This window comes from Misgurnus anguillicaudatus, chromosome 20, assembly GCF_027580225.2.
Source record: "Misgurnus anguillicaudatus chromosome 20, ASM2758022v2, whole genome shotgun sequence".
In the NCBI taxonomy this organism is placed as follows: Eukaryota; Metazoa; Chordata; class Actinopteri; order Cypriniformes; family Cobitidae; genus Misgurnus; species Misgurnus anguillicaudatus.
The window spans coordinates 30,280,689-30,302,675 of NC_073356.2; the positions used below are offsets into that span (position 1 = coordinate 30,280,689).

The 21,987-nt window shown below is 36.4% G+C and overlaps 2 protein-coding genes across 3 annotated transcripts in view; both read left to right on the top strand.

Moving 5' to 3' along the window:
- Nucleotides 1-2,953, top strand: part of celf3a (cugbp, Elav-like family member 3a) — a 31,311-nt gene extending 28,358 nt beyond the window's left edge. For both annotated transcript variants that reach the window (XM_073858505.1, XM_073858506.1), the window contains exons 14-15: nt 122-258; nt 1,722-2,953. In XM_073858505.1, the coding sequence (XP_073714606.1) occupies nt 122-249 (128 nt within the window). In that variant the 3' untranslated portion in view covers nt 250-258; nt 1,722-2,953. The remainder of the gene's footprint in view (nt 1-121; nt 259-1,721) is intronic.
- An 806-nt stretch (nt 2,954-3,759) lies between these two features.
- On the top strand, nt 3,760-21,874 carry cers2a (ceramide synthase 2a). Its single transcript, XM_073858507.1, has 11 exons — nt 3,760-4,242; nt 7,834-8,007; nt 9,169-9,286; nt 11,347-11,465; nt 12,336-12,393; nt 14,720-14,770; nt 15,488-15,580; nt 17,782-17,910; nt 18,389-18,490; nt 19,068-19,226; nt 19,987-21,874. Exons 2-11 carry the CDS (start codon nt 7,835-7,837, stop codon nt 20,134-20,136), a joined length of 1,152 nt encoding a protein of 383 aa, XP_073714608.1. The 5' UTR covers nt 3,760-4,242; nt 7,834; the 3' UTR covers nt 20,137-21,874.
- The last annotated feature ends 113 nt before the right edge of the window (nt 21,875-21,987 follow it).

The window sequence follows — 21,987 nt, forward strand, 5'->3', positions numbered from 1 at the left end:
CGTGTAATTTTTGAGTGGCGCATTTGAAGGCACATCAATAATGAAAGCATAAAGAAAGGGATTTTATATATCGGTCCATATCCGATATAGCTCATAAAGTGTTCGACTTTCTGTTTTGTAGGATTTGTGAGCTTCGACAACCCGGCAAGCGCCCAGGCGGCCATCCAGGCCATGAACGGCTTTCAAATCGGCATGAAGAGGCTTAAAGTTCAGCTGAAGAGGCCTAAAGATGCTAACCGTCCATATTGAGAAGAACAGGTGAGAGAAACTAGCTGGTGGAGATGGGTGTAACATTAACTAAAAAGGGAAGTTAAATCGTATAATGCCTAGTACTAAATTGCTAATAATGTGGTCAGATCTAAACTAAATGTTTAAAGTAACCATGTTAGCACTGAGCTAATAATAAAAAAACGTCAGCATGAGACGTAGTGGAAGAAAACCTCATTAATTTTACTTTCATTTATTGTTTTTGTGCTGTGTCATTGTTCCGCTCTCCTGAAAATCCACAAACAATCAAACAAACAAACACAACCTCATCCACACCCAAGGCTGCCCTGTCCAATCATAACTCGGGTGGAGACAACGTCGCTATGGCTACGGTGGCCTAGCAACCAATAAAGCTCCCCCTTCCTCCCACAGCGTTGGTTTGTAAGTTGATTGGCCTGTGTTGGTTGCTGTGGCGATATTCCTGCCTGTGATGGTTGCCATTAGCAGTTTTGTTTTTTGGCCCTTTGTCATGTATCCTCCATGCTGAGAGTGCATGGCGGGTTTACCGTGGTGACTATGGACTGTGTTTGGTGCGTTGTGACTCTCTTTCTCTTTTTTTTTTCTTTTTTTTTTATAAATACTGATCAATAACTACATCTGTGATTTAATGCAATGCAACTCTTAACTAAATTAATCCTATTTAACTAGAATTAACTAGTGCTCAATGTGCTACTTTTGGGTGGATTTTGTTTTTGATCAGTCTCCTCTGTGTTTTGTTTGATCATGATCTCTATTTCTTACAAAAACACTCCCATATGTAGTCTGGTGGTGTTCTAGATATTGTGAATGTGGGGTGGGGTGGGTTTCCGTGTGGTTGTATTTGAATCCAAGCGAGTTTGTGTTATTAGTGGGTATGCTGTTTCGTGCAAACGAGTGAGCTTGTGTACGTGCTTGCGTGAATGAATCGAATGTCTGAGAACGGGCGCGAGCGAGAGAGAACGGGAATTAGGGAATTTTCATTCATTATATCTCTCAAACCTCTCTGCTGGGGTTTGAGGTTACAGTTTGTGGTTGTTTTGGTGATATAAGTGAAGCATTGTGCCGACCAAAGAACAGCATTCCTCTGTAGGAATTCTGGGTTCTTTAGGGAAAACCTAGTTGAAATTAATCCCAATAATTCATATCAGCTGTCAGTTTAAACAAGAAGCAGTGAGGTTATTTCACAATAAAACCCATCACAGCCCAGAATTCCTATAGTGCATGTTGGAAATTTGTTTGCCTGCCAGAAATGTTTCCCTACAATCACTAACACACAAACACACACTTGCATAAAACCAGCTATTCACTGACTCTCACAATATAGGTTGCATGAAAGTAAAGGGTGGTAAGCATTATGATGACAATGTTGACCACCCCGAACCTAAAAAAAAATAGTTCACTATTAACTTCACGTAATGTCTTTTGATCCAAGTGACTTAACTGGGATTTTCCTTTTCTTTCTTTCTTTCTCACAGGCAAGAAAGGAGAAGTCAAATGAAGTTACTTGCGAGTCACTTTTCCTCCACTGCAAATTATGGGACCAACAACTTTCGCAAAACTGCAGTATAAAAAAGCCTTCCAAGATTATTTAAATGAAAAATATACATTTAATAGAGACAGACTTATCGCACAAGGTGCAGGTTAAATGTAAAAAAAAAAATTGTACTACCTTAACAGTATACGATATAGGACCAATAATTTTCTGCGCAAGTTGGATATTCTGCACAGCCAGCCGGTAAACGCTAGTTAAAGCGCCAGCGACGCAATGCCACTCGCTCTACTGCTTCACACACTATTGTGCCGTGTGCTCGTGGCTCTTGTGACCTTTCTGCCCGGAGCCCACACATCAACGCCCTGCACACACAAAGGGGACCAACCAACACAAATATGTCAGTACTACACAACTTTTGTTTCGGGGTACAAAAAAATGATGTGCGCTACTTACAGACTATTCAAAGTCTTTTTTTGCAGCAATCTCAAATGTGTACATAGAATTTCAAGGGGACCATGTGTAGACATATCGAAACGGTTGGGAGGGTGGGACTGGTGGGTCAATGTGATCGGAGCAAAGAATCATGGGTATGATAGCTAGAGAAAGATTTGTGAAGACACTGCTCTTGGTCTCTAATCTGAGTCCAGTTATAAATAGTTCATCTTTATTACTTATGAAAACGAAAGATCTGTGATATTGGATAATGGGCCTATATTGCAAATCTCCCTAAAATAAGTGGATATAGTTTATTGCAGAAAGACTGTAGTTAGCCTTTTTTTATTTTTAGGTTTGTTAGGTTTTTTCTTTTTGTTGTTTTTAATTGTGGATGATTCGAAAAGATTCATGAAAGTTACAAATGTATTTCATTGTATATATCATGCTTTTAAAATGAAGGTCAAGATTTAAACATTCGGGATATTATTGTTATTATTATTATTATTAATTATAATTATTATTACTATTATTATTTAGGGAAGGTGATTTCTATTTTTTTTATTTATTTATCAATTTCTTGATGGAGAGCATTTTTTAAATTATTTATGATAAGATAGAGGATCGTTGGCTCATGTGCCGATGAATCCATGTATTTTTAGACATTTTATTTACAGAATTACCATTAATGAACAATCATTATTATTCTATTTATTTTCTTCAATTGTTGTTTCACAACCTGTCAATTACAAAAAATTTGAATAAAATTTTAAACAATATTTATGTATGTGTCCTTGTGAGATTATTACATATTACAATGAACATAGAAATTCTGATTTGTAAATTATAAAGTAATTCTGTTTAAGAATTAAGTGAATATTTGTTATTATAAAGACAACTTGTAACTATGCATTTTTTTGTAATGTATAGTTATCGCACATTATTCTCAGAAATATACAATAATAAAAGTAGAACTTGGAGGCGGACACTACTTGAATATTTTAAGTACATTTTCCAAGCATCTGTGCTTTATCAGAGTGTCTGTCTTGGGAAAAATGTACTTTACTAAAAAAAAATTCACTACATTCTAAAGTGTAGAATCATACTGTGTATTCCTTTATATTGCATATTAAAATTTATTTAATACCTAATTACATAAAAAAACATATTTTTACTTTCTTAAGTAAAAGAAAAAAAACTAGATGTTTAATGTACTTAAATATTAAATATAAACCAAAAACTTGAAATGTAGTGGAGTAAAAATTATGATAATATGCTTTGCAATATATGTTTTCCAGAGAAAAACACTGATAAAATACGAATACTTAAAAATGTACTTTTATGTAGAAAGTAAAAATACTGCAAGTCTCTTATAATAAAGATTGAGCTATTTTATATATATATATATATATATATATATATATAAATTATAATAGAATGATGGTACTGTGAGTATTGTATTTCAATTCTCACCCGATTAGATTACAGCTGTCATTTTTAGTTAACGGTGTCAGTACATCATCTCGAGTTAATACGTCATACCTCACATGTCGTGCGACGTCACTTTAAAGGGCCCCTGCCCCGCCCTCATTTTGTCTTTACCCTCCTCTTCTTTCTTTCATTCGCCTGCCTGGTTCGATTCGGCTCTCAACATCACCCGGCAAAAGTTCATCTGGACTCTTTAAACAACGTTATGAGACGCTAAAAGTGCTGTAAAGTACACACGACAACAACATCTCCACTTTCGGAAGCACGTCGAGGAACTGGTCTGTCCTATTCATCAGCGGACTTCCAAATATACGAAACAACCAAACTGGGAACGAAACGGGGGGAAGAAAACTCAAAGTGGAAAGAGTTACAGCTGTAACGTGACGCGTCCCTATCCATTTCCATTACCTGATTTCAGGAAACTATGCTGAATGACTGAATTATGGATTACGAAGAGCGTTCAAAATTGCACGGATTATCCTGAACAACTGCGAGATTTTATTCACTTTCATGCAGCTTCGCTAAACTCATCTCGTCTCATCTGCTCACGCGCTCACACCCTTGCGTTTCACACAGCTGCTGAAGTAAGTACCGTTATATTAAGCTGCGCGTGTTTATGCCACGCACTTACCAGTTGTGCCCTTATTTCCTAAGTGTTAACGCACTGGTCTTAACATATCTAGTGTTTATTCTGTATTAATTTGTCGTTAGCGCCTCTTAAAGTAAACTGGTTGATGTCCACAGGCTCGCGCTCTCGGCCTAACGTTACGCTACTAGTAGCAACGTAATCGCAGTAGGGCAGGCTACACATAAAAATTGTGGAGCGCGTGATGTTTAAGTATGCGAAGTTGTTAAAACGCGGACACGCTATCAACTTTTAAACGGTGTGTATGTGAGTATTTTTCTCTTAAACAGATTTCTATTTTTAAAACGTAGGGGCCAAATTGCATATTTTTACTTTGGTGGTTTTCGGGGGCGGGTTCCCATTCATGTGATGTTTTAAACGCGCGAGTGTAATGTCGAAGAGATTCGTTCAGCTACAACTCCTTTTTCTGTATCTTTACGTTGAAAGACGTCGATAAAGATTGTAATACCAACCCAAAAGATATAGCCAGTTTGTGCCCTTGGGTCGTGTACGTAGCGGGTGTGTACATAAAGATGTATCTCTCAGTAAACACAATGGGCCGATCCCATTAACTTGTGATGGTGTCACGTTCCTCTCGAGCGCTTTTGAAGAGGAGTCTCATGTCTCTCTATGACGTCACTGCGTTATAACGCAGGCGCGCGGTTTTGAGTTTAGAAATAACAGTCTGTGGAAACTGTTACAAAAGGCCAGGCAAGCAAAGTTGTAACACATTTTTGCGTTAGATGCGTAACATTTGACCCTCAGTACATCTCTTGAAAAAGTGTCTCTTCTACTTTTTAAAATCTTCGCATGCAAAATGATAAACTGGTAAATCTCGTTTAACTTATCAAATTTCTTAGCACTCAGCTTTTGCTAGTTTGGACGTTTGCTAACCAAACAATCATTAAAGCTGAGTGTGCATGCAAACAAAAACCTGACAGTTTACATACAATGGTCAAAGTCCATGTTTAGCAAATGACACCGTGTTCCTCGAGAGAAACCAGGGTAAATTTCGGTTTGTGCAAACCTTCCTTAAGTTCAGAAGCTGTGGAGAAGATGATAACTGATGAATAGCATAAATAAGGCATCCAAACATTTTCTATTAATGTGTCTACCAGAATATAGTTAATAGTTTTCTAACCTAACCTAGAAGTGTTATGCAATTGCAGTACACAGTAACACGATCACTGTGTCAAACTATTAACTAAGTCTCCATTGAATCAATCAATAAACCCTCTGACATCATTCACTTCATGTCACTTTGGATGAAAGCATATGGTTAATGAATAAGTGTGCATGTAAATAAATCTAATTCCCAAAGATGGATGTTGTTGGATACATTTTCCCATTTGCCAGATGCTTTTATCTCAAGCGACTGTGCATTAAAGCTACTTTTGTTGTGTGTGTGGGGAGTTGATCCCACAACATTTACGCTGCTAATGCAATGCTTTACCAATGGAGCTACAGGAATCCTTATCAAAATTTTGTAGTCTTAAACATTGGAAAAGTTGATTGTAATGAAATTCTTGATTAAGGAGTGTCCATACTTTTCTAAAGTTTACATTTGAGAACAGGATATGATATGAAGCTTACGTTAGTCATCTGTGATTCATCCGTTTGCTCATAACTTCCTATATTACTTGAGCTGGCCACACTATCTTAGTCAGGGTTTCCCGGTTTGACATTGCTGAGATATTCGAGAAGTTAACATTCTGCTTGATATAATCTGTGTGCTTCTCTTTAAACTAATAGGATAAGATAGCAAGAGAGAATCTTGTCTCTTTCTGGCCTGGCTGGCTCCATGCAGTACTCATTATTGCAGGTCACAGTACAGCCTTTCAGTGCGTGCCAGCCAATGACATTGCCCATGATGTCATGCTGACCTCGCAGAATGATTTCATTGAGAGAGAGCAGCCTTTAGTACAGCTGGCGGCCCATCCGCTCAATCCGTGTCACTGACCGCTTGAGGATAAGGGGGCTTTCATTGAAGAGTCCTGGCCGTGTATTCTCAGAATTTCTGGGACACGTACGTTTTCCGAGCTGTGCTTGGGACGCGTTTACATTTTTATTAATAGTTTACTTTCATTTTGGATGAAGCGATAACGTATCAGTGCTCATATTACATTTCTAAATAATGCGAGTTGTCAATATTGAGGTTGGGTGTAAGGAGTGTTTACTAAGGGAAAGGCAGCTTGCAATCCTTTGTTTCTTCATTTGTAAGTCAGTTTAGATAAAAGGATCTTGTAAATGAATAAATGGAATAGTCGCTTGCGGTAACATCGGCTGCTGCGTTGTGTGTCAATGAAAGTTCATCATGAATATATCATCACAAAACCAGTCGTAAGGGGCAATTTTCTGGAATTGAGATTTAAACATCATCTGAAAGCTGAATAAATAAGCTTTTCTCATTCATGTTAGGGTAGGACAATATTTGGCTGAGATACAACTATTTGAAAATCTGAAATCTGGGGTTGTAAAATATTGTGAACATCGCCTTTAAGTTGTTCTTAGGAAGACATGTGGGTGATTCTCATGAAATCCAGACTTAGAAGGTGTCCAGCATCAGAATTTTTAAAAAGCCCTTGAAGCCAATTTTTTTTGCACATAAAAGATTAAGGTCTGAACTTAATTTTTTAGAGGATTTAAAAATATTTCCTATAGAATTATTTACCTTTTTTTAGATTATCATTTTCAAAAATTATCATTACTGCAACATGATATTACATTAAATATATGCATTTACAAACTCATGTTTCGGTAATGAGAACTAAAAAGTTGTCTAGGTACTCGAACAAAATTTCAACTTTTATCTGGAGAAAAAATAAGAACTGCTTACCTGGTAGACATATTGAGTGTCACAGTCAATTATGTCCCTTCCAACAATTTGTTTTTGAAATGTTAGATCATTGAGGGCTTAAACAATGATTGAAGATTGTTGCGGAGGATGAGACAATTGGTCGTAGACACATAAATATTCCTTATTATTGTCTCTACATTTACCAATGATCACCAAATACCACATGTTTCTTTACTGTTAATGTTTATAGTATAACATTCACTGAAGCTTTTTATTTTTTAAGATTTTTTAATTATAAATATTTCCATGTCAAAGAACCAAAATCCAGTCATGGACACATTGCGGTAATGACAATTTTTCCCTTTAATGTGGAAAAAACATCAAAATTGGTTTGTATGATGTCATTTAAAATCATGTGCAAAATAGTACATGAAGAGATGTTTGTAACTGTATGCTTCTTATTTTGATACTCTTCTTTTGCATTTACTTTTTTTATCAAAATGTTTCATGACACCTCATAAGTCTAATTTCGCGAGAGCCACCCATATTACTAATGATAAATACATATTTGCTATGTTTACAGTAGGACGTTTTCTAAATATCTTCATAGAACATGATCTTTACTTGATATCCTAATCATTTTTGGCATAAAAAAATGTATTCTTGGTTATTGCTACAAATATACCCATGCTACTTATGACTGGTTTTGTGGTCCCTAATTTATTCCCCTAATTGTGTTTTTCTCTGGATTAGGATGTTGTCCAGGCTAAGTGAGTGGTTCTGGAATGAGAGACTGTGGTTTCCGGAAGGGCTCGGCTGGGCTGACCTGGAGGATCGTGATGGTTTCACCTACGCAAAGGCAGCTGATCTCTGGGTGACCTTACCCATCGCCCTCTGCTTTCTTATCATTCGACAGCTCTTCGAGAGGTCAGAAAACATACTTTGCGTTACTGGTACATTTGGTGTCCAAAGTCATTATTCTGTCAAATGGTTATATTTTTTATTATTTAAATATTTGGAACTCACTTAGACAGCAGGAAATCATTAGCCTGGTTAGCCAGACCTACATCAAGATGTAAGGTCTGGCAACTCTTCACACAAACGGCTCAATGCAAGGGGCGGGATATAAGGTTGTCCCTCAAAATGTCTCTGCACGCAATAGGATAGCGCTATGACCAATCAGAGCAAACAACAATCACAAGCTAGCGGATTGTGGCTGAGTCCCATGCGTTTCCCCACCAGTGGAGCTTATTGGTATATCAAACTTTTACCGTAACCAGTCGGCAAAACTCCAAACAAATCCTTCTTGCTTAAAAAGGACTTCAGTAGGGTTATTTGCTCTTCTCTCAAAGAAAAACATAAGTCTAAGTCCTCCAGAGTCGCGGCCAAAGCCGCTTCAAAAGAAAGCTGTTCGCCAGCAGCAGCAGCCATTCTTTGTTTTCAAGTAGGAACCGTCGCAGGCAGCTCTGTCGTCATCATGTTAAGCCCGCCCCACAGACGCTACACACGATGTGATTGGCCTGACCAAATTTTGGTTTTTGGAGCTGTTAAGTGTATTGTGAGTGCCTAGACTAAACCCTGGCAGCAAATATATTTTGCGGCCGCTAGGGTGCGTCTAGATTTCTAGGCTAGGAAATCATGCTTTTGTGCTATAAAGGCACTTTTACTGAAAATAAGATTTTGTTTGCCCTATAACATCTTGTGATTCATGACAAGAGTACAAAATTATTCAAATAAAAAATAAGAATAGCCATTTGAAAATAGCAGAAAAAATAATGACTCATGGCTGCAATTATATAATCAATAATAATTAATGCTTATATAATTAATAAAAATGAATGTCTTTTAGATTTCTTGTGCAAATATTTGTATGTAATTTTGAAAGAACAAAACTGGCTTTGAATGACTTTATATAGATATTTGATATCATTATTTCATCATCTGCTTTGTAAATGGAATTGCTCAGTAATCGATCTCAACAGCATTAGGCAGAGAATGACAAATGCACTTAGCGTTTCAAAAACGAGAAGCATCCAATGATCAACATTTTATGTCAGCTTCAAGTTTTCTGTTGTTTTCTAACATTAGGACAGTTGCCCTTCGACTCGCTGCCGCTTTGGGTGTAAAGGAGAAGGTCCGAGTGCGAGCGGCGCACAACCCCACGCTGGAGGCGTACTTCAGCAACACGACCAAACATCCCACGCAGGTACAATTTACATTAATTCGTTCAGCAGATGCTTTTATTCAAAGCGTCTTACAAATAAGAGTGCATTTAACTGTCCATTTATCTGCCCTGCCCAATTCATCAATTAAACAGCACATCCCTGTTTGACCTCAGCCAACTACTTATGTATTTATTAGTGGTTGCTTGTGCTCTTCCTGTAGTTCAACTGTTAATGTAGCATGGTGCCAGCAACCACAAAATCAGGGGTGTGACAACCTGGGACTAAACACGCTGATAAAATCAATGTTTACCTTGAATGCACTTTGAATAGGTATCTGCCAAATGCATAAATGTAAATGTGTTGCTGTAGTTCCTCATTTTTAAATTGCACATGCTGAAGCAATATATGGAAATGTATGCAACAATTCAAGCCTTAAATCTTGTTACCCTGTATGTAATTTGGACATTGAGATGTAGGCCATAACAAATCACACGTACACAAGTAGAGTTAACTGAAATGGTCGACTACAGCACCTGAATACAATTTGTACAATGGACAATATATAGTAGATATACCTTCTTATATGGGTCAATAACAAAACAAGCTCCTAAAAACAATAAAAAAAACATAAAAAAATAAATATGTAATGCATATTTTTGAGTCAGGATTCAGGAACAATGTTTTGCTTATGGAACATTTCAGAATATTTTAATGATTTTTCCCCACAATATTTTAAATGTCAGGTGGTGCAACCAATCATTGTCTATTTGCCAGAAGATTTTTCCCTGTGTCATGTTGATTTTTTTTTTTTTGATAGTGGCATTTAAAATATAATCCTGAAAATAGTTTAAAAGTTTTACGGTGTTAACTTTACCATAAAACTAACATTTGAGAACTATAAATTCAAGAACAATAATAAAAAAATATATATATAATAACAATTATAGGCAACCTTAGCTTTTATTTATTAAAAATAAATATGTAATGCATATTTTTGAGTCAGGATTCAGGAACAATGTTTTGTTTATGGAACATTTCAGTATATTTTAATGATTTTTCCACACAATATTTTAAATGTCAGGTGGTACAACCAATCATTGTCTATTTGCCAGAAGTTTTTTCCCTGTGTCATGTTGATTTTTTTTTTTTGATAGTGGCATTTAAAATATAATCCTGAAAATAGTTTAAATGTTTTACGGTGTTAACTTTACCATAAAACTAACATTTGAGAGTTATAAATTCAAGAACAATAATAAAAAATATATATATAATAACAATTATAGGCAACCTTAGCTTTTATTTATTAAAACTAAAAGTATTAGCTCATTAAATAAAATATTTAGCTCACTGTTTTATATTTCTTAGGAGCATTCACAGCAGTTGCACCCTTTGACTTACTGGTTGCACCAACTGACCTCTTCAATAAATGTATATTTTACAGACTTCTACTTGTATGCTGGTAGCCTGTGATATCAAATTCATAAATGTACTTTTTAAATAAAATTAAAAATAGCATGTTTTTATTCTAGTTTTACAGTGGTTGTACCACCTGACACAGAAAGTGTACCAGCCTACCCATTACATTAAAGTGCTAGTTTTATTTATTTTAAATTCACAAACATTTTCATTCAGCAATAAAGACCACCTGGAGTTAACTAGATGATATGAAATTATGCTTACTGTTTATACTTGTTAACTTCTTAATTAAAGGCGGTTATACTACCTCGACATTTGAGAACATCCAAATTGTTGGGTTTTTCAATTCTTACATCCCAACAACTACTAATATTTGTGAAATTTGTTTATAGGGAAGGTTTCGAACATAAAATAATGCCAAAGTATCTTTTTTTTAGAATTTTTAACCATTTAAACACGTAATTTAAACTGCTAATTTATATGGACAGTTGCCCCACCTGACATTTTAGAAGTTTGAGATGCTAAAACAAAAATACAGAAAATGTATTCAAACTAAATAGGTTTTATAGAATAAAGTGACGCATGTTATAAATGTATCAAGTATAGTACATAATGCCCAAAAGTCATGTCATTGACCCATATATCATCAGTATTACATTGGTTTCCACTTTCTTTTGCTCTACAGAGTGAAATTGAGACTTTAGGTAAAAAGACTGAATGTACAGAGAGACAAATTCACAGATGGTTTCGGAGGCGAAGGAATCAGGATCGACCGAACCAACTTAAGAAATTCAAAGAGGCCAGGTACACAACAACACACCCTTCTTAAATACATATACGTTTAAATAAGCCTTAACTGACTACTTGTTGGACATTATAAAACATGTAAGTATGAGTAAGCATTATTACTTGTTTTATAATGTCTTATTTGGTATAGTACTTCAGTATAGGATAGTATTTAATCATTATACCACATGGGGCGGCTTCCCAGACAGGGCTTAAGCCTAGTCCCAGACTAAAATGCATGTTTGAGTTGCCTTAACTTAAAACCATCTTGCACTGACACACATATCAGTACCATAGTTTTGTCTCAAAGATGCATACAAGTATTGATTTTTTTTTGTAAAAACGACTTAAATGTCCCAATCTAACTAAGGCCTAGTCTTGGATTAATCTAAACCCTATCCGGGAAACCGCCCCCTAGGCATGCATACAGGTGAAAACTGCGCTATTGAAAAAGTGTAATATAATATATTTGTGTACAGAAGTAGCTATGTTTTACTCACTGTAAGTTGATCTCGTCCTTGATGTTCCAGCATCTGTTTGTCCTTTACTTCACATCCTACACATGTAATTAAAGAAGTTTGTTATCATGGAAAACTGTCAAGTCACAGCAGGGCGTAGATATGTAGGTGTATGGGGTCCGTTTGTTTTTAAATGGTATTTTAATTTTGCATTGTGTGACCTCGAGTGGTGTTTGTATTGTGAGCAGACAGTGTCAATACATTGTGTTGCTTTTGTGTGTAATGACTTCATATGCAGACACATGTCCTGACATTGATTGACAGGTGATCAAATAATGTTCCACAAGCGTAGATATATAAATATATTATCACTATTATTTACTATGAACGCTGTGGATGTGTTGACTGAGATTGGTGTATTTCCTTACAGCTGGAGATTTACCTTTTACCTTCTTGCATTCATTGCTGGCCTTGCTGCCCTTATTGATGTAAGTATCTCTCTACTGCTCTTCTTTCTCTCTTTCTTCATTGGTGACAGACCAACATATCTTCTGATATTTGAAATCACCGGCATGAGCCTGTAAACACGATTTTGTTTACTGTTTTCTCTAATGCTTTAAGTCATGGGTTTTCAAACTTTAGGATAGCAGGGACCCCACATCTGATGAACCTTTAGCGAGGGACCCCTTTCCTCAAATTCATTTCCATATTTTGTATAGAGAAATGTTTAAATATATGATAGTGATTGTGATATTATAAAGCGGTGATATTGTGAATTGCAACCAACAGCTTAGTCCACCACTCACCCCTCCCTTTCCAAATGCATAGTTAAGCTACGGTAGCCACCACAAGACAAACACATCATCGTCTGAGACAACGTATAGTGACAAAACGTACTCTGTAGAGCAGTTTGTCTGTTTACGGCAGGGATGGGCAACTTTGGTCCTGGAGGGCCGGTGTCCTGCAGAGTTTAGCTCCAACTTGCCTCAACACACCTGCCTAATGCTGCGTTCACACCAGCCGCGGTAGAGGCGTCAAGCGCGAGTGATTTCAATGTTAAGTGAATGTGAAGACGCGTAGACATGCGTCTGGAGGTCCTGCGGGCGAATGAGTCGTTTAGCGATCCCATGGCATGAATGGCGTGAATTGAGCGTTGCCGCAGCAAACGCACGAGTTGATAAATTTGAACTTTGGTTAACGCAGCGCGTTTCTCCACCAATCAGGAGCTTGCTCTAGTAGTGACGTGATTACAGGAAGAGAGTGGAGTCGCAGAAGCCCCTCCCATGACGCGAATTTCAACGTCAATGTCTCGATGACTAGAATTTCACGCGCGAATGGAGCGAGTAAACTCAACATGTTTAAGCAGCAAACTAGACACCTCAACTTCGACTGGTGCGAACGCACGGTAAAAGTTTTTAGTATGACTAGTAAGACCTTAATTGGCTGCTTAAGATGTATTTAATTATGGTTGGAGTTAAACTCTAGGAAGTTGCCCATCCCTGGTTTAGGGCTACTGTAGAAACATGGCGGCACAAAATGGCGACTTCCACGTAAGGGGCCTGCGGTGTATGTAGATAAAATTGGCTCATTCTAAGGTAATAAAAACAATAGAGGTCATTATGTAAGGTCTTTATACACCGCTGATAATATAGTTATGTATATTATATCGCATTTCTGTCGAGATCCTTCTAAAAGTTGCACAATGCACCTTTAAAGCTGTAATCCATAACTTTTTTTTTTTGTTGAAAATGAATAAAAATCAGAAATTGAGCAATAACATAAAAGATCATAAAAATGTCCTTACTTCGATTTACTATGGTAAGCTTATAATAATGATTGTAAGTTAAGCTGTTGGGTATGGTTTCACAGAAAACATCAGTTTGACCTTATTTGATATCAACCCATATATAGTGCTTTTCCATTGCATAGTACCTCACGGTTTGGTTTGGGTCGGGTCAGCTTACTTTTGGGGGCTTTTCCACTTGGTGCAGTACATAGTACCCGATACTTCTTTAGTACCACCTCTTTTGGGGTTCCAGGTGACTCAAGCTAATACCAAAACGTGACGCGAAAACACTGTAGATCACTGATTGGTCTGAGAGAATCATCACTACCAGCATCATCGCTATAAAGTAAAAAATTATCTTCAACTTTGTGCTAGCTTGCGTTGTCTCGAGTAAACCTGTTGTCATCTGTGCTTTGCTGCAAGTTCTCAAACTCTCTTTTAGCGATAAACATCTACAGGTTGTGAATCAGGGACACCATAACAGTTTTTTTTCCAGACTTGCAGTTTGTGGCGGCACATTCGTGACATATATAATGATGCAACTTTAATGCAACTTAAATGAGGCTCAGCGGAGTGCGTCGACCGACGCCACGGGTGTTTGTACAGAAACTGTCATGTGAGACAAAGTTAGTGATAAACGCAATGTGCAAACCTCTATTTGTGTTGTTCAATTTTTATTTTGTGGCAGACTTAGAAATAATTGAATGTATGGGAATGTACAACGACACTCTCACTTGTATGATGTCATAGCAGTATGCAGCGCAAATATAACGGCACGCCTATAATCCCTCCCACTGCGAAGTGATACTAAACTCGATAGAAAAGCTAACCAAGCCAAAGTGGGATGAGCTGACCCCACCTGACCCAATCCAAACCGTGGGGTACTATGCAATGAAAAATCCCCTATAGAGTACAAAACTGCAAGTAGATGCAAAAGTTAGGGATTTTTTTATTGTTATCTCATACCAATGAATTACAGTGTTTTTTGAGGTTAAATGAGAGGGAATCATCCTGTTTGTGTTTTGCAGAAACCATGGCTGTACAAAATGGAGGAAATGTGGAACGGCTTTCCAATGCTGGTATGTTCATCCAGTTCAACTGAGCACCGCAATAATCTGAAATGGTCTTTCTGCTTGATGGGGGCTTATTTAAATCAATTGGAAAAATGTTTCATGGGCACCACAGTAATTTGAATTTGCCTTGAAAAATCCATCCATCCAGGCATTTTATATACAGTACTGGGCACCATTACCAGCTTTGTTGTTTTAGCAAAATTTTAATGTCCATCCATATTTATTTTTCACTTTAAGATACAAACAGAAAATACAGTAAATATGTACACAAAATTAAAAACAAAACAATTTTCAAAACTAAATGTCTTCTTCAAGCATCAGTCAGTATTTAGTGTGACCTTTCTTGGCACGAAACACATCTTGAGCTTTTTTGAGGAGACTAATTTGATAAGAATTAGAAATTAGGATTTTATTTCATTTAGGTTTAAACTGCCTGCTATTGCTCAAGTAGAAGGGGAGTTTACCCTTAATACTTAACACTTCAGCTTATACTTTTATACTGTTTTTAATACTACATACACATTTCCTGTATTTTCTGGTTGTATTGTAATAAATAGACTGAGAAATAATTATATTTGATCACTATACAATTGCAAAAACAACTAATCTAATGGTAGCATGCTGGCCTAAGACTTTTGCACAGTACTGTACATGAATTTATTTGCTATCTTTCCAACATATCCGTTTTATATTTGATTTGTTTTACATTTTCTTTCTTACCAGACGCTATTGCCATCTCAGTACTGGTACTACATGATTGAACTGGGATTTTACATATCCCTCCTGTTCAGTGTAGCTTCTGATGTCAAGCGAAAAGTAAGTGTAAACTAAACATTTTAACATAATGATGATCTTTTTAATCATTGCTTTGGAATTTTAAATCATGCATGTGTATACGTGTTCATAAACCTTGAAAAGGTTTTCTATGCAGGAATCTGAAAAGTGTTTATAATAAGCTTTACTTTACTAAACAGTACTCCAAACTTGTGTGTAGATCAACTTTGGTGTTAGATTGACCGTTTTTTTTTCATTTATATAGCCATAGATGCTGAAATGGCATAAAAGATACATAAAATGTCAAGGAAATTGTCTTTTTGGCCTGGTTTCACAGACAAGGCTTGGATAAAGCCTTCGTTAAATAAAGACGTTGAGGCATCTTTTATAAACATGCATTGGAAAAAGATGTCACTGGTGTTTATTATGAGACAAATCAATGCCACTGGCATATTTTAAGATCTGTCAGGTTATTTTCAGTTGAGACAATGCATACATGTTTTAGTGTAGGACTAGCCTTAAGCCTTGTCTGTTAAACCGGGGATTTATGTTTGAGTTGGCAAGAAAATTCATCTCCTGTTAAAATGGTTAAACGTGAAAGATCAATGTGACATTTCCTCCAACAGATTTTTTTTTAAATCGATCACCTATCTGCTGTGGTTACTCACTGAATCAGTCACTTAGTGCTTGGCGTTGAGTTTAGAACAGTTTTTTGTCACAAATTTTCTTTGGGGGGCCGCGAAGGAATGCACTGTAAACAAGGGGGTCCGCATGCAGAAAACGTTTGGGAACCACTGGTTTAGATCAATTTTGTTAGGCTTCGGGTTGGCCAAGGTGGCTTTACGGTTTGGGTTATATAGTTGCCTGCTGGTGTGGCATTCTCTTGACTGCGCTTGATAGCGTGTTTTTGCTTTTTCATGAGGACGAAGATGTATTTTAAACCGAGAATGTGTGGACGAGATTTTTTGGAGGAAAAACTTTGGTTATAAAAACACATGTCTGTGTGGACTAGGCCATACATCGATGTATGGTTTGTTAGGATAGGACAATATTTGGTCAAGATAGATAGAACTATTTGAAAAACTGGAATCGGAGGGCCCAAAATCGAAATATTAAGAAGATCGTTTTAAACTTGTCCAAATAAGACCTTACCAACACATATTACTAATGATAAATAATAATAGATATATTTACGGTTAGAAATTTATTAAAAAAATCTTGATCTTTTCTTAAAGGTGTAGTCCAATTTAAAGATGGGGCCCATTGACTTACCATAGTATTTTTTTCCTACTATGAAAGTCAATGGACCCCATCTTTAAAGTGGACTACTCCTTTAATATCCTAATGATTTTTCTCATTTAAAAAATGTATAATTCAGACCCATACAATATATTGTTGGCTGTTGCTACAGATACACACGTGCGACTTACGACTTGATGGTTTTGTGGTCCAGGGTCCCTATGATAGTGACATAATGTTGCATTTAAAGCAACACCAAAGAGTTTTTTTTACCTTAAAATAACGTTTCCAAAAAAGTTTCAGTGGTTCATCCACTCAAAACAGGGTGAACGGCACTTTCACATTCGCTTTGCAGCCCTCTATCGGCCAAAACCGCACTAAAGAAGTTTCCAACCGTCGGGTAGTGGTCCTGTAGTTCGAGTGAAAACTACAAAAACTTGCTTTACGGCAGACCTACAATCCAATCAGAGCCAGCTATGCTGCAGTATTTACGACAGTGGTAATGAACAATTACGCTTCTAACCTGTAGGGGGAGCAAAGAGCCAGAGTTCTTTAGTGTTGCTTTAATAGCACCAACATAACTTTTTTCTACACGGCATAGATATCATTTTTTTAATTTTCAACTTCTATTAGAATTTTACATGCACATCTTCTGACACCACCGTAGCGCCAGGGATACACTGCACGATTTTTGGCTGTCTGAGATGAAAGATTACCATTGTGAAACAATTATTGCGATTTCTGTGACCGTGGCTACAGTGCAAAAATCCTGCGGGGTATCTTGGAGCTTAAGACTTAAATGATTTGAAAATATCCCTTGGTGGTACAGATACAGTTCAGTGATTGTATTAGAGATGATATAATACTATATTTTCTTTTTAATAAATACAGTGGCACTGAATGGTAACCACATTCATGTACTGTTATGTTAACATGCTAGCTAGCACTATTTTTTTTTTAATAATCAGTAATACAAGATTGTGTCTCTCTATTACCTGCTTTAGGACTTTAAAGAGCAAATTCTTCACCATGTTGCCACCATCCTGCTGATAAGTTTCTCCTGGTGTGTGAACTACATTCGAGCAGGAACTCTCATTATGCTGGTGCACGATACCGCAGACCATCTGCTGGAGGTAATGGAACATCTGAAAAACATTAACACTGAGACTTTGTCTCATTTTAACTAAAAATATTTTCTTAAAATCTTTGAAGTGTACTTGAGAGTACTGTCAAATTAAAGCAGCGTGTTTGTTAAGTAACTACATTAAATATAATCTTTGTTTATTGAGATAACTTGGAGTTATCTTGTAAATGCTAAAAGCATGTAACTTAATAACTTTTTTGTCAAAATTCACTTTGACCAGAATTGTAGTATACGTTTCACATTTGAGGTAAGTCTATTGTTTGGTGAAGCAGTGTTAACCACCGTCCCAGATACAGTAAAATCACTATTGTAAAAAATCCATTATATATTCATGTGGGAATATTAGGACTACAAACTGAACCGCTCCATGTCTGTATATCTCAGTATGTTGTCAATGCAATGTCTTCTGACACCTAGTGGTGTTTCTGTGCAAGTGCCAAAGACATCATGTTGTTTATTTCTAACAGTCAGCCAAGATGTTTAACTACGCCGGCTGGAGAAAAACATGCAACTACATTTTCATCATCTTTGCCATGGTCTTCATCATCACCAGACTTGTAATCTTCCCATTCTGGTGAGTTGAAGAATTTGGTTTTATATACAAGTTAGTCAAGATAGAGATGACGTATTTTTGTATGCCAACCTGGAAATTAACAGGATGCTGGGTCCCTCGCAAAAAAGGGCATTATTATTTTTTTAATTATTGCAAAAAATAAAAGTTTTGTTATAACACAATTACTTTGTCCAACAAAGTTTAATCTTCATAGATGAATAAACATTTAATGAATTGTGTAAATGCGTTTACTAAAAAATTTGTACAAGTTGTATTCATCTCTGTCGCTCATAGCTTATTTTTTGCTGTAATCCAAAAGTCTATGGGAAAAAATGAATGGGCTTTTTTGCAAGGAAACCAGTGTCCCGCCAACTTCCGGGTTATCCTACAAAAATCTGTCATCCCTGTAGCACTCTATAGTGTTCCAATTTTCCATGTTTGTCATTATCTGTAATTATTTGCTTTTAAAATATCAAATTCTCTAAAAATAGTTTGAAGTAGTCCAAAAACATACCACAAACCTTGAACAAAGTGTTTTATTTTTCTTTATTAGTAGCCAACTGTTTTAGTAGTCCATTTCTCTCGCTTCTTCTTTCTGGATCTTGCATTGTACCTGGGTGTATCCAGTGACTGTTTATCCCCCATTTTTTGGATATTACTTCTTTAACGGGCTGCTGTTTGTACTGCAATGTCTGCATATCTTCTGGGCTGTTCTCATTCTGCGTATGGCCATCAAATTCCTACCAGCCAATGTGAGTTATTTTTTTTATATATTTAAAGGGACACTCCACTTTTTTTGAAATATATTCATTTTCCAGCTCCCCTAGAGTTAAACAATTGTTTTTTACCGTTTTGGAATCCATTCAGCTGATCTCCGGGTCTGGCGCTACCACTTTTAGCATAGCTTAGCATAATCCATTGAATCTGATTAGACCATTAGCATCGTGCAAAATATAACCAAAGAGTACACATTGTGTACTAAGACCGACAGAAAATTAATAGTTGTGATTTTCTAGGCAGATGTGGCTAGGAACTATACTCTTATTTTGGCGTAATAATCAAGGACTTTGCAGAAGGCGCAAGTCCTTGATTATTGCCGCAGAATGAGAGTATAGTTCCTGGTCATATCGGCCTAGAAAATCTCTACTTTTAATTGTCTCTCAGTCTTGGTGCACGTTGTAACTACAGAAGAGTCACGTTTTAAATAGGAAAAATATTGATACTCTTTGGTTAATTTTTAGCGCGATGCTAATGGTCTAATCAGATTCAATGGATTGTGCTAAGCTATGCTAAAAGTGGTAGCACCAGACCCGGAGATCAGTCAAATGGATTCCAAACAGTAAAAATCTAATGTGTAACTCAAGGGGAGCTGTAAAATGAGCAAAAAAGTGGAGTGTCCCTTTAATCTAGGTCCACACCTGTTTACAAAAAAGGTTGATGTGCTAAAGCCATACTGTACTTTCAAGCACTGTGCTTTATACAAATCTGATCGGTTTATTTGTTGTACCGCAGAATATTGTAGAAGATGAGAGAAGTGACAGAGAGGAGACCGATTCAGAGGATGAGGAAGAAGAGAAAGAAAAGAGGGCACCGACGAAAAATGGACCAGTGCAGAACGGCCACCCTCCCCTAAACAACAACCATCACCGTAAGAGAAAGTGATGCTGAGGAGGTACAGCAATCCCGTACATGTGGACCAGACCAACATACAAAAGCCAGAAGTGATTGATGGATTGAAAAGACCAACAACACACGCATGCAAATCTTTTGCAGTCATACTTCAAAAACACTTTTTTTGACCTAATAACGAACTATTTAAAACACTATTAACAAGCTATGTCAGTAAATAAGCATTTTTTCGACAAAAATGTTTAAATCATTTAGGGTCTGTTGTTAGTTGACTGACATGCACATCCTTCCCAGTGTTTAATATATTTACTGCCTAATTGTGAAGTAGTGCATATTCTTTCTTTTTTTATGGTTATTTTTGGGCATCACACAAATTTGGCCAACTTTCAGAATACCCCAGCGGCTGTTGAAGTTGGCGGAAACTGGAATTGTAACCACATTTTTATTTTACAATTACAGTCTCACCAAGTGACCTTTACGCACCTGCCTTTCGTGGTTCAGTTTAATTGAACCGGTCGCACAGCTTTAATCTCCCGTACTTGCCTGTTGCGCATAATGTTTGTCGCTGTTGTGTTACTTAGAAAACGTTTGTCTGAGAGTCCGATATTTCAGTTTATTGTGTGTCCTGTAATACATTTCTTGTTTAAACAAATCATTTTAGCTATTTGTTTAGGTTTTTTATTGTTTTCCGTTAGTTTTTACATTACATTTTTTTATTTAAGATTCAAGTTTTTGAATTCAGCGAGTCTGATAAGCTGATAATTTATGCAGTAGTAAAACCTTTAGCCAATACTTTCTCTTCCATTTATATAATGAATGATTATATTAATAATCATTTTTTGGTGCTGGATGCACCTTGTAACTCTTTATCATTTGTAAAAACTGTACAATGCATTATAATAATCAACAAGCTATTTACTGTATTTGAAATCTTGACTTGCATTTGTAGTGTTACCAGAAAATACATTTAAAGTTGACCCAGTATGTACTCAAGTATATACTATTTTTGCCCTCAATTAGAAAGCGTTAAACCTAAAATGTCATTTAACAGTGAGGTCAGTTAAATTTTCTTTTTTTCTTTGTTTCTTCTTATAAAGTTATTGACAGGTTTACAAATTGTGTTCCTAAATCAAAGATATAACTTCAATGCAGTTGTTCATCATGCAAGAAATGCATTGCAAGTGAATCGGCTTTACAAATTCTTTGTAAGTTTCCAAATGTTTTCGCAAGTGCCTTATTTGTAAAACGCATGTTTGTGTTGCTTGTCCCGTGTACTTCCCTCACGTCATCATCTCTCTATCTTCAATGTTAAACTTTTCAAACCATGCCATTCGCTTTGTTTGTTTGTTTTTGTTTACATCCATTTATCTTCTACGGCTTAGTGCCAAGACCAACACGCTCCCTAAAGGGTCCACTGCACAAACACAAAGAAAAACAATGCTGCCAGTGTTTTTATGTTGTTTTTTGTATCGACGTTATTCAAGGATGTAAGATAAAGACTCTTGTCGATGAAGGACTTAGCCATTGATTTGTATGTGTGGAGAAACACTGTGTAAATATTGTCCTAAATAGACACAACTGTTGTATGTATCGTTCAAAAAGCAGCATAACACTATGTAAGTATGTTAAGATGATATCACATACTAGAATCCTACAATTTTGCATTTTGTACATTTCAGCATAGTGTAAACCGCAAATAATACTAATGCCAAAAAATTCTGTTACCCAAACAAATAAAACATGAGCCTTCGATGTTTGCCATTCGAATATATACAGTGTATTACATTGTATTAGCTACATCTGTTTCTGTGTTATAGTTTTAATTTATACAAAGATTTAATTTTTTACTGTTCAATCTAACTTGCTAGCCTCATTTGTTATACA

What these genes read in the sequence shown, in the direction of transcription:
- cers2a (XM_073858507.1), top strand. Translation starts at nt 7,835, where the DNA reads ATGTTGTCCAGGCTAAGTGAGTGGTTCTGGAATGAGAGACTGTGGTTT. An exon ending in ATTCGACAGCTCTTCGAGAG is followed by an intron (nt 8,008 to 9,168) that starts GTCAGAAAACAT and finishes TTCTAACATTAG; the next exon opens with GACAGTTGCCCTTCGACTCG. An exon ending in GCCTTGCTGCCCTTATTGAT is followed by an intron (nt 12,394 to 14,719) that starts GTAAGTATCTCT and finishes TGTGTTTTGCAG; the next exon opens with AAACCATGGCTGTACAAAAT.